Raw genomic sequence first — 13523 nt, 5'->3', positions numbered from 1 at the left:
GGGGGGGGCATACGCCCCCCAGATCTATGCGGGGCAGGGTGGAGCCGGCGCTGTGCAGGGCTCTGAGCCTAGTCCCTGGCGCGCAGAGAGGGTACCAGTGGTGCTTGGAGGAGGCTGCAACCACCCCAAATTTTGCCGCAGCTCCACTCCCAGCTGTGTGCTGCCACCTGGCACAGCCCCGGCTGAACGTCCCTGCTCCACCCAAGCGCCAGGAAAAGCTGCGGCTGTGCCAGGCAGTGGCACAGGGCTGGGAGCAGAGTGGCAGCAAAATATGGGGTGGCTGCAGCCCGCTCTGAGCCCAGCCCCCGGCAAGAAAAGCAATTACAATATCAATACTTAAAAAAAAAAAATTAAATAATATTTTGCCACACTTTGCTTTGTATGTCAGTTATCTAGGTCATTTTGAATCAGTTCTTGAATAATGCAGGTTACCACCAGGTATCTAGAAGTACACAGGGTATGTGAAACAAAGATCTTCGCAGCCTAAGCTGGGAAAATACGCATTCCTTGTGAGAGCTACCAATTTTCTCAAAGGAAAAAAGTAACATAACTCTTGAGCTTCTCAGGTGTTCAGTTCTTAGGGAGACTGTACAGCAGGTAAAATGTACTTAAGACAGCCAACAGGGGAGTAATAAATATTCTCATGGGCGTCTTCACCACATGTGGCATATGCATACATGAAACAAGAGCAGGAGCACAAAAATGCAGCAGAAACCGTCACTACCATTTCAAATTTTTTGGACATAAAATTTATAGTTTTGGGGGTTTTTTTTAAGCATGCTAATCAGATGGAATACAAGAGCCAGAGCCTTTGGAAAGGTTATAAGGAATTTGGTAAATCTGGCAGTCCCTCCCTACCGTATGGCTGTATACAAGTTCTGAGAAGCTGGGGTGTTTTTGTTTTTATTTTACTTTGCTCTTCCACACTATTCATAGCAAGCCTAAGGAAGAAGTGATTTTAGGGAAGTGGGGGGGAAAAAAAAAAAAAAAAAAAAACGTTTTCCTTTAAGCAAAGACGTGTGTTATAGTAAGGATAAGGAGCTGGGGAGAGGGGAAAACCCACTCCCTGACTTTCCTTCCTCAATTCCCATCTTCACGAGTTTTCCCCAACAGAATCCAAGTCTTGTAAAGAAGATCTTCAATCAGGCACTAGCAGGGCAAGTTTCCACCTTTCTTACATTCAGGACTCTGCGATACTATGCAGTAGACAAGTAGCTTCATTTTACAAATACAGAAGCAGACATTAACTAGAACTACTCACCTAAAGTCACACAGGCCATGACAAAGCTGGAAATAGACCTCCCTCTCTAAAAGACACTCCCCCCTACTGCCCCAAACGCATAGTATTCCCACACGTGCAGAGTATATGGGGGTCCGAGGGCCCTGGCCCCCAGCCCCTTCGGGAAGAGGGCTGTCACCTGAAATGCATAACACTTTCCACATGTCCATCATCTTAGGCCACTCCCAGCAAAAATAAAGAGTCTGTGCCTATGCACACATGGCTATTCCTAGTATTCTCCTACTCTTATATTTCTCAAAACACTTATTCCTTCTGCTAAGTCACCACTACTTTTTTTATATTCTGCTGTGGCAATTATGGCTTGCTAAGTTTGTAACATCTTTATTTCACTGTTACTTGTACAGTAGTAAGCTTTCTTCTGCTAACAGGTAAATAAAGTAAAATTTTCTTGTGCTACCAACACGAGGTAGGAATTGGAAATAGATTATTTAGGATGTTGAATTCAAAATGCCAGCGTACTTGTTTGTAAATTTCCATGTTGACTCTTCTAGTAGCTAAAGTATCAAAGAGAGAGCTATTCTCTTGCACTAGATGACCTTTCCATTTGGAGTACCTAACCTTTCTTTCAAATAAGGCAATGCAGACCAGAGACTGATTTCATAGATTTCTAGGGTCAGATGGGACCTATTAGATCATTGAGTCCAACCCCCTGCTCTGATTGTTAGGTTTATTTTGAGATGAATCTCTGTATTGGAGAAGCCTGAATAAACTAAGTAGTCAGCTACTAATTCAAGAAAACTATTTCTGAGCAAAGTTTGAAGTAAACAGTCTCCATTGCAATTAGGCACTTAGCTGCAAGAGGTTTTGCTAGGCCTCAAGCTTGTGTAGCAGCTCAAAACTAAGGGCATGTATAAACACAGCACTGCCACTCCCTTAACTGAACTACCCCTCTTATCTCTACATAGCACTGCACCATGCCATTTACACCTTCCCAAAGAGGCTGAGCTATCAGTACTCCCATACCAGGTAAGATGCTTATGGAAAAAGCCTGCCTCCAGTCAGATACCTTCTCTTTTTCCATAATGCTGCTGTAAAACAATCCACACAAGTTTTCTACTTGCGCTGTTTTGCTGTCATGATGTCAGAACAATTTTATAAGCAAGAGACCAGCACACTTGTTTTTCTACATTATCTCATCTCATTTCCCAAGATCATAGGTATTCTTAAGTGTCAGAATAGCTATGACTGTTAAGGGTATGTAAGAAAATACAATCTCTCTTCATATAACCCACACCTTTTCTCCCCAGAAAACCAGAAGGGGAAAGTTGGGGTGCACACTGTGAGGAAAAGGGATCCCCATGGGTTTGGAAGGGGTTTTTTGGGTGGGGGTACTTAGGGGGAGCAGGGAGGCATTATTAATTGCCAGGGCTTTGGGGGCCATGGCAATTAATGTTGCCACTGTTCCATCCCCTCCAACTGCTTGTTAGATTAGGCTACTGTATGGGGTTGGTCTGTGATCAGACCAAGTGTGCTGGGTCCAACTTGACATACCCCAGACCTGGCATGCTAAGTCCAGTCCCATGCACTGGCTGCATAGCCATGTGCCAGGTCACACCTCACCTGCCAAGTCTGGGACCAGCTGCTGGCTTCAGGGTTGTGGGCTGGGTAAGACCCAGCATGTACTCGAGAGCCAGCATGTGGCTTTGGACTCAGCATGCCAAGTCTGAGCTGGCATGCAGCCCTTGAGCCAGCATGCCATGTCACACTCTGTGCATGGACTTGATCATGGTGTGCTTGTGGGACTGGGCTGAGGCACAGGGGTAGGCTCAGTTCTCTGCTGAGCTGCCACTCACTCCGTCTTTAGGGTCTCCTTCAAAAAAAAAATCAAGGGGTGTGCTATAAGTGAGAAAATACAGCACAAGCCCAGACAGACATACCACTACCACCATAAAAAGGTAGTGAGTTCATTTGGGTTGTAGAAGTGGTTTTGTTATATTTGAGGCACAGCTACAAGGACAAGGTATAATTTGTTGACAGACAGAAGTTCTGGTAAAGCACTCCTAGGGTGGATACTGTTCTAGGCCATGGGTACTCAAGCCTTTTGGCCCCACAGGCCAGATGGGTGGCGTGGAGCCCATCTGCAAGTTGGATTGGGCCATCTACAAGCTAAATAAGGCCACGGGGCCTGGCACAATCCCCTCCCTGTACCAGGACTGGGTCCTGGGAGCCAGCAATGTCCCCTTCTGCCCTCCACATACCAGGACTGGGTCCTGGGGGGCCAGCACTGTCCCCACCCAGCCTTGTGTGCCAGGATCAGGTGTCAGATCCAACATGCAGGGACCTGGGGCTCCTCAAGGGCCCGTAAATTTGGTTTTGGAGGAGTGGCTTGCCACCAAATTGGCCAGATGACATGGTAGCGTGGGCCAGAGGTTGAGCACCCCTGCTTTAGGTATGTTTAGTTTTGTAAGGTGGTTTAAGTATATTGCATATCAGCCATGCCAACAGTGACACTTGTGTATTGATCTCTGTTTTTTCCATCTGAAGACAGTCTAGAACAGGGGTGGGCAAAATACGGCCCACGGGCTGGATCTGGCTTGCCAACTGATTGGATCCAGCCCACGGGGGGCACCTGCCAACAGACTGGATCCAGTCAGCAGCTGCCCCTGCAGTATTTCTCATGGGGTTGAGCCCTGCCTGGGAAAGCCAGCGCTGCACTCCTGCCCATGCCTGCCAACCTTGGCCCATGCGCAGTTTCTGGTGGGCCTGCTCCCAGTGTAGCTGTAGCTGCTCAGCTCCCCCTGCCTCCAGCAGCAGCTCCCCCTCCTTTCCTGCTCCAAGTTGTAAGAGGAACTGCAGCTGGGCTCTGGATCCAGATCCCAGCTGCCTTCTACTCACTCTGCTTGCCTGGCAGAATGAGCAACTACCAGTGGGCAGCCAAGTGGGTAGAAGGCAGCTGGAAGCTAGAGCTGGAGCCTCATGTGCTATGGCAGGAGCGGCCCAGCTGCAGCTCCCCCTCCCCTCCCCACCACCTGGAGTGGTGTAGCAGGGACAAGAGGAGGAGGAAGAACCACTGCTGGGAGGTGAGAGGAGCCAAGTAGCACCCAGGCAGCTATAGCTGCACCAGGAGCACCACTGCCAGTAAGCTGTAACTACTGGCTGGGGCTGGGCCAGTGAGCGTGGGCAGGAGCATGGTGAGGGCTGTCCTGGGGGGAGCAGATGGGGCTCCGCTCCGTGCAGAGTGCCGTGCAGACAGCTATGGACCACACCATCTGGGCTAGCTCAGCTGCACATGACCCTGCTCCCAGCCATCACCCCTTAACACGCATGCACATGCCACCCCACACCAGGAAGGAAAGTACAGGGAGCAGATCACAGCTCTGCCCTGGGTCTTTACCTTGCATGTCCCCACTCACAGAACCATGGACATTGGCCAGCAGCCTTGTGGGCAGGGCTCACAGCAGGGTGCTCCCTACATAGCCTTGTCCATGGATCCTGTGCTCGTCACAGGGTGTGTGGGAAGGACTGCAGCTCTGCCCTGGGCCTAGCCCCGTGACCTCAGCCTCGCTTGCCCCATTCCCAAACACTGCTGCTTGCCCCACATATAGAGTTTTGGCAAGTTGTTGCGTGTGCAGGGGGAGGAGTACTGATCTGGCCTGTGACAGCTCATTAAAACTCCTTATTAGGCCCATGGGCCCAAACAATTGCCTACCCCTAGTCTGGAACTTTGTTAAACCAAAGAAGCCTCAAGAAAGTACTGCTAGAACCAGAAGTTTTTCCTTAAAGGGCTCTGACCTTGGTTGACAACTCCTACCCACTCCAACTTCTAATGGCAAAAAGTTTGAGAATTACTGGCTTCAATACTTGACTGTTTAGACTCATTTTAATAAGCTTAAATGTCAATAGGAAGAATGTCTTTCATGTGAAAGTTTGTCTAACTATCCCAACCATGCAGTTGGTCCAGTAAAAAGATATTACAATTACCCAAGTGATCCTTGCCAGTACAACTAGAAACATTTATTTTTTTAGCAGAACCTTGCCTCAAGAGAGGGTTTTCCATGTTTCTTTTTAAAGTTTGCATTCCAGGCTGAATTAGCCAAATCTGTTCCAAATCCTATCGACTGAGCAGAACTCATTCATTTAAGTCCATATGGCGTTATCACTGGCAAGTATCCTCCATCCCAGACTCTTCAGCCTGGGGCTTCAGGTGCTTACAAATCCACTGGCAGTCAATCTAACCTTCTGGATCAGAAATATGGGGTCACCTTATACCAGACCGTGTGCGCCCTCACTGCAGGCCACCCCTCCTCTCCTCCCCCACCGCCCTCCCGAGGGTGGACAAGTGCCACAGAGCTGCTCACAGGGAATAGGGCTGTACCAGCCAAGTGCTGAGCCTTGCCCTGTCCCCTGAAAGCGACACTGCCTCAGTTGCACCAGCTGAGTGCCAAGCCTGGCCCCATCCCTTGCCAGCAGCACCGAGTTCAGTGCTCGGCCGGCATGGCCTCATCCCTTGTGAATGCATTATGGAGGTGCTGAGCCTGGCCCTGTCCCCTGCAAGTGGCACTGCCTGAGCCGTGCCAGCGAAGTGCCAAGCCCAGGGCCGCTTGCAGGCCAAGTGGCGTCTCCATAGTGATAGTAAGGTCTGCAGATTTTGATACAGTGTATAAATCAAGGTTGAATTTTAAGAGTGAAAAAACTGGGCTTCAAAACTCAACTTACATACTTTGAAATATGGTAGCCTCCCACTGGGAAGCTATAGTAGCTTCTCGTAAGGTGTCATGTCCACAGTGCATTGGGCAGGTCTGCACCCTGTACTACACAAAGCCATTCTAAAGTGATCTTAGCTGGGCAACAGACTAGTGCAGCAAAACTACACTTGATCTTAGCCTACAAGAAGCCGAGAAGCAATCTTGCATCAAGAGATTTGGGGGGCGGGGGAAAGCTAGAGGACTTCTAAAAACACTAGCATCACAGAAGCACTACAAAACAGTCTGCCTGAGAAACATGCTAAGTGCTGGAGTGACCAGAGTGATGAAATTATTCAAAAGCCCTCAAGGGTTCTGAGAAGTTGGTTGCTTTTGTGGTTGCCATGATAATGTTTTAATTCCAAGAGGTGTTTAGACATTAATTTCAGTTTCCTGTGTTAACATTTTGCAAGTGACTATGTACCAAATTAACTCTTAACCCACACAAAAAAAACAAAAAAAAAAAAAACCAAAAAACTCTTTCACACTTTTGTAGAAAATCTCCACAGTCTGAGAGCACAAGGGGATTTAGAGATCTTAATTAGGATATTAATATATGTGCTGGGCCCATTGTAAACATGTTTCCTACACAACTGTCAAGCAGTATGGGCCAGAGAACAGAACAATACAGCTCTAAATGTTATCCTACCACTGTAGATAAGGTGAGGGAATATCTTTCTTATATATCACTACTCAGCACTGTCAGCTCCTGTGACTCAAAGATTAGCCCCTGAAATTTTAGGGGAACAGAATGAGGTTTTCATCCTCTCAAATAATCAGCAGCAGTGATTGCTACTGAAATTAAGCATTCTTTACTGAAACGAAAGACAGCATATTGAAATTCACAAGAAAAAACCCCCCAGGAAGTGGGAGATTTAAATGACTTGAACTTCTTCAAAAATGCAGACAAAGCTCTATCCCATCAGGAAAACCTCATGCTTATAAAGAATTTTCAAAGATCATACATCAAGTATTTAAGTTTGGAAATGCTAGAATTAGAGTTGTCCATGCAATCTTAATTCAACTCCACTGTCCATATGCATTATGTCAGGTCTTCAAATATGTTTTTTTTAAAGATTCAAAAAAGTAAAACAAAAACAAACCCCCAAACACAACCCAAAAGGGTTTTCTGCTTAACACACACACACCAAGCCCATTATGTAAAAAACTATATCAACACCCACCTTGGGTACAGATCTACCATTTGAATTAACTAGTAGCAGCAGAGGGTCATTTTCTGCACAGAGCAGCCGCTAAAAATGAGGAATGAAAGCCTGTTTCTGGATTTCACATACATTTACTAAAAACCAAAAAATAAAGAAAGAGACTTGGAACTTTGAAATGAAGCCAGGAGATATTGAGCAAATCATGTTTTAGTGATCTTATTTCCTTCTGCACCTACCTCCTTGCCCGGGGTTAGCAACCTTTTGCCACTGTGGGCTGCTGCTTGCAACCCAGCCCTTGCCATAAGGCAGCATTCCCCTGGCAATCAGTAGGCGCTGCAAAGGAATAGATAAAGCCAGGTGCCAGCACCTTGGGGATGCCTCCTTTGCTGCTGAGGCTGGAGCTTGCTGCTCATTCCTTGAGCTGCCCCTGGCCAGATCCAGTCTCTTCATGAGCCAGATTTAGACAGTGGGCTTAGGTTGCGGACCCGTGCCCTTGCTCCATCTGACAGCCTTTCTGCAATGTTTCCTCTTTGCTCCACCAAACCAGCACTTAAGCTGCTGCCACTGGCATCATCTCCCATCAGTTTCTTCTGGTATTTCCTTCTTCATGATGCCTAGCTAGCATAACCACCAAAGAAGAGATTCTCCCTATTCACTTCTACATCATAGCGATGCCCAGCTGCTGGGGAGAGTTCTGTTCCAGCCTCTGCATCACACTTGGAGCATGCTCACTGCAGACTGCTTCTGGATAATTTAGTTGATTAAATCTAACAAGCCATATTGAGTATATGCAAGCAAGTATTTTTCAGAAGGATAACAAAAGACATATGGCTGATGCTAGGGTAAATCCTGCCCAAACTTCAAGTCTTTGCTGTAAAAGTATGAAGGCACAAATCAGCATTTCTCATGAAGAACCTGCAAAGATTTAAACTTGAGCAAAACACAGTTTCCCTTAGACTCCCAAAATTTGCAGCCTCCAGCAACTTACCAACATGGGAATTTTTCAGAGCAAATAGTTAATGTCTGATAAATTATAAGCAAGCAAGACTGGAGCCAACTCTAGAAACAACAAACAGTGCTGCCTATTAACATATACATACATACCTACATGCTCACTATGTGCAATGTGATCAAAGTTACTGTAAGAGCCAAACACTATTCCATTCATAAATACACTGCTGCAGTGACAACTTTGTTTCCTATATCCCTACTGCAGTCTGAAGGCACAAGTTCTGTTAGCTACAACACTCTCAGGGAAACCAGTAAAAGAAAGTAAATTTTGCTTTTTTTTTTTTTTTTTTTGAAACTGCCCTTTTTGAGAATGCAAATACACCAGTCTCTATATATCTACTCAGAGATCCTCTTTATTCAAAGAGCAGACACACACTTGCAACACAAAACAGACCCTTTCCTCAAAAGCAGTAGAAATTAAGCAAGTTCAGGAATATAGGAAGGGGGGCTGTTAGAAGAAAGAAAAAAAAAAAAACAACAAAAAAACAAAACAAAACAGATTTTAAACACATTCTTCAGCCACTCAGCTGCCTTGGACCAGCCCATGATCTACCCTGGACCTCCATTGAGAAAGAAGCCCTGCCTCTTCACTCCCACTCTGCACATCCCCAACTCAGTGTATGCTGCTTGAAATGATCCTGGATATATGCACCAACCCATTTCTCAGTTGTGGTCTCAGATTCAACAGGGAGGCAGTACAACATGGCACAACAGGCTCCAGCTATTTCTGGGCCCTGCATATTTGCGCTTTGTTTCTATCCTCAGGCTTTTAAGGCCTGAAAGTGGCAGCTAGAAGTATGGTCAACCAAGCTACATATTTCACAAAACATAAGACAACAGCTCAGACAGGTGGTACTAAAGAGAAGTCATTCTGCTGCCCCTGCCCCCTCTTTTCCTCTGTGCTTTTTAAGCTTAATTCAGAAATTCTATCTTCAGTGTCCAATCAGCTCAAGAGCTATTGAGGGGGCAGGGGGGAAATATGTTTTGGGGTTTTATTCTACCCAAAAATTTCCATGTGCAACCATACCAAATTCCATAGTATAGTAATCCACAAGTTTGTAATAAGTTAATGCTTTGATGCAAAATAGTCACACAGGCTGCTTACAGACGTTAAAAAAAAAAAATAATAATAATAATAAAAAAAATGGATTTTTAACCTTGGCATCCTCAGCCCAGCACATAACCAGAACAGCCATCATGTTAGCTGGACCTGGCTTGCCCAACATCTGTATAGATTGAGTGCTTTAGTGAGGCTTTTATCCAATAGCCGAATGAATTGGCTTTTGATAAAAACACCAAAAAGCCCCACTGAAGCACCTGATCTATACAGATACTGCAGATCTGGGTTGAGCTACCACATTGCTTCTTTTGATAAAGTGTGCAATTTTTTTTTAAACCTTTGTAAGCAGCCATAACAATATATACCAGGGCTGTCCAACATCTAAGCAACCAGCAGCCACATACCCCATGGGTCCCTGGGCTGCACAAGCAATCTCCTGCCCTATTGCTGCATTGTACACCCATATGGGTGCCCACATGACTGAGCTCACCCTCAGCTCCCCGTGCTGTGCTGCACTGCACTACCCCACCTCCTAGAGCAGGTGCAGAAAGTGAAGCCAAAGGAGGCAAGGGAAGCCCAGAGACTGCATTATGTACCCTGCTGGAGTCCAAGTAATTAAGGTGATATTCCTTTTAATTACTGTGAAGCATATGTAATTTCCTGTTCAGTTGTTGATTTTGTGGTAACAGAAGTGGCTAGGTAAAGTAGCAAAAAGGTACTACTGGAGGTAGTTTTTACTGTGCATTTTTTTACATCCAAATTATTAAAAGCCACATATAACTGACATTACACTCCTAAATGCTTTGGAAAAGTGATTACTTTAAAATCCCTCATTTTTCCCCAGAATAAACCAATGTTGTTCAATTACTAGTTTTGGAATTAGTATCCTAAAGAACCTTAATATTTTCTCTCATATCTGTGGCAGGATGAACACTCTGACAAGACCAAAACTAAGACTGTTCCTTAAGGTACAGGACAACTCATTTTAACCAATTAAGTATATTTTAGCCCAGTGATTTTAACCTTTTTTTTCATTTGAGGACCCCTTTGGAAATTGTGAATGAAGGTGTGGACCCCTTTGAATTTTAAGTGTGGGTATTCACATACTTTTGATTCATTGTAGTCATCTTTAGTGGAACCCTTAGACATAGTCCATAGGTTGAAAACCAGTGGTTTAGCTTAAAGGAAACTTGCCAAATCTTTGTATTTTTTTTTAAAGTAGTAAAACCACACATCAGTTTCCTCTCTGATGTATTGTAATGCTCTTCTTTTTTTCTTCAAGAGACCAAGTACATTTCATTGAAATCTTCCTCCAAGAAGTATGAAAATAAGCCATTCCTTCCTTGGGTAGAAGGAGGTGTTAAGTCAAAACACTTTACTTCATTCTCATCATTATAACCAAGGGCACCCGAGTCAGAACTAATGCTGCTGTACACCTTTAAAATGGTACAAAAAAACCTTGTACTCTAGAATATTAGACTGAGACAGAATCCGTACGTGATGTTTTCCTCTCAAGTTTAAGACAATTTTGAAATGCAGCACCAGCCTGAAACACATGCAGTCAGTCAGAGATGAGTTACCAGTTAAAATCCTTCCTACTGAAAATGAGAAGGAAGTCGGAAGAACCTGAAGGTTTCCCCAGCTGCATGAACCACAGTTCCAGTTGAAGTATGGAGCACAAGTGTTCTAAAACTGCACAATGTTTTGTCCCAATAGTTATAATTTTTGTATAATGCAGTCAATGAATAATACCCTAACTTTTTTCCTTATATGAGAACTATCATGTAACCATTTTCAGCAAGCACAAGTTACAACATTATTAGCAAAACTGTCAAGTTCTCCTAGATATTTGTTTCAAGTCATCTAAAAAAAACAAACCAAACCAAAAATGAGAAACCCCACGCATACCAGAATCTTTTGGGTTTACTGGTGAGCCACTTTGATATCAATGTGCCATCTGCTTTCTGATGTGAAAAGCAGTACGAGCAGCCAAAAAGAAGGGTTTTTTTTGACATCTTAGGGAACTACTAGTCAGACTAATGAAAAAACTAAACGTCTCACCAAAGTATTGCTTTTCTTGATATCTTCTAAACGCTCCAACACTGAAGTCAGGTTTGGGTCATCTGATTCCACAAACCATATTGGTGAAGAAGAAGGGTAAGATTCCTGTAATAAAAGATAGTTAAGATGTGTTCAGAGCAGTAGTCTAGCAATATTGCATTAGTCACATTGTATCTTAATGTACTATAATATGTAGCATTGATAGAATTTGAACAAAATGCTTTTAAGGAATTATTTGTGTCTTTCAGCTTCTCTACCCCAAACTTACTACTCATTACTCAAGTATATTTCTGTTGGCTTATTAAACTTCATTCTATTTTTCTTCTGAAACAATGGACAAGTGTAATGCTGGTGGTAGGGATGGATGGGGAGCAAGTGGGGAGGGTAAAAAGGTGTGTGTGGGGTGGCAGGGGCAGGCCAGGCCATTTAACTCCCCCAGCATCTGACCCTTGCAACTACTTCCCTCCCTAGATGCTAGAAAGCTTAGACCCAGATGAAATGGGTAGGATGTAGGGGAGGAACCACAGGGAAAAAAAAAAAAAAGAGAGAGTCAAGCAGTTTAGTATAGGCAGTTACTACTAAATCATGTGAGACTTATCCTTGTTGAAATAAAGAGTTTAAATAACACCATACCTACATCCCAACTTCCTGTTTCTGAATAATGCTTTAACCCTCTTTAAATAAGCAAAAGTGCTCGTGGAAAAGGGATCAATATTGAGGTACTAAGAATTAAGAGCTTCAGACTTCCACAGAACGGGGGAGGGGGTGCCCTGTTAACTGTGGAACAAGGACTTCTCCAACACTACACCTCAGAGCCCCCGAGTGCCTATTCAACACTTCGCCTCCCAGACCCAGATTTCTCCCAGACCCAGACCCCCAGAGCCATTTTAAAATTTTTGCTTTGGCAACTTAAGGCTTGTAGAAGGCCTTCCAGAGCAAAGATGACCTTCTGTAGAGCATGCCTCAAACTTTTCTTCAACAAGATTTTCAGGGTATCAATTGAGCTCAAAATATATTTTTCAATTAGGCAAGTGCCTAATACATTTTAGGCACATTACACACACAGCTGTGTTACCAGAACATTAAAAATTGGCTTGTCTTATGTTTAGAAGCTACCAAATCTACCTGAATCCAAAGCTACTTTGAATTTAAGGCAAGCCCCAAATAATAAGCTGTTAGATGAGGAAAAATTGTAACAAATGTCCTCCATCTAAAATCTAATTATTGGAGGCTTATGTTAAATTCATACCCCCACCCCGCAAATTGCTGTAGCAGGGGATGCCATGGCAGGGAGGGAAGTAACTTACCTCCCTTTTTCCCTGCCACTTATCCTCAGACATGGCTACGGCTCCAGCCCAGGGCACGCACACCGACTCCGGATCTAGCCCCAGGTCAGAGCTGGAGCCTAAGCCAGGACTGGAGCTGCCACCACCGCTGCTTGACTACACACAGGCAGGAGCCATAGCATACACTGTGCCCCAGGCCAGAGCCACAACTGAGGGTAAGGAGCCTGGGGGGGCGGGGGGCGGAGAAGAAAAGGGAGGGAGAGCAGGGTGCACAGATGCTGCAGCTGTGAGTCCAGTTCAGAGCTGGAGCCAGAGCCAGAGCTACTGCCTGCTTCTCCTTCCTCAGCCTTGTATATATGAATGGGGATGAGCAGACAAGGTAACAACTAAACTTGCATGTCCCTCCTTCCCCTGACCATGTTGAATGGGGGAGGAAACTATAAATACAGTAACTCAGCTTTTAACAGTATATCTTATATATAATGCAGTTTGGACTGTCCCACACCCCCAATCTTTTTAGTTCTCAGAACTGTTAAGAACTAGGGTAAAAAAACAAAAACCTCAAAAAACTTTGAGGGCCACTTGCAAATAACTCTTTCCAATGAAGAGCTAACATCAGTAGGACTGCATCTGATTGGATGCAAAGAGCAAACTGGACTACACATGCAGATGCACAAGCATAAATCAATAAACTGGTGTGCCACAAGGATTTGCTGTTTTGCTCTCTGAATCTTCTTTTTACTGAAGCGGTTTAAATAAAGAACATTGGCAAGTCACTAGTACTTTACTGCCCTCAAAGGCTACATATTGTGCATTCCTGTTTTTTTAAAGAAACCTGCTGCAGTTTATGGAATCATAATAGGGTTGGGAGATTCTCTCACGTATTCAAATGAACCAAAAAAAAAAAAAGTCACAATTAGGTCTTAAATCAGCAAACAAGAGGAAAAAAATTTCAGA

The 13523-nt window shown here is 44.5% G+C and overlaps 1 protein-coding gene across 1 annotated transcript in view; it reads right to left on the bottom strand.

Annotated features, from left to right (window-relative positions):
* UBE2Q2 (ubiquitin conjugating enzyme E2 Q2) overlaps positions 1-12620 on the bottom strand; it is a 72452-nt gene extending 59832 nt beyond the window's left edge. The window contains exons 1-2 of the mRNA XM_019503836.1: positions 12588-12620; positions 11281-11412 (exon numbers count right to left, since the gene is read on the bottom strand). Of these exons, the coding sequence (XP_019359381.1) occupies positions 11281-11412; positions 12588-12620 (165 nt within the window). The remainder of the gene's footprint in view (positions 1-11280; positions 11413-12587) is intronic.
* Positions 12621-13523: the final 903 nt, after the last annotated feature.

The sequence above is a fragment of the Gavialis gangeticus genome, unplaced genomic scaffold (assembly GCF_001723915.1).
Source record: "Gavialis gangeticus isolate Ggan-Ray unplaced genomic scaffold, GavGan_comp1, whole genome shotgun sequence".
In the NCBI taxonomy this organism is placed as follows: Eukaryota; Metazoa; Chordata; order Crocodylia; family Gavialidae; genus Gavialis; species Gavialis gangeticus.
This window is presented reverse-complemented; position numbering and strand designations above follow the sequence as displayed.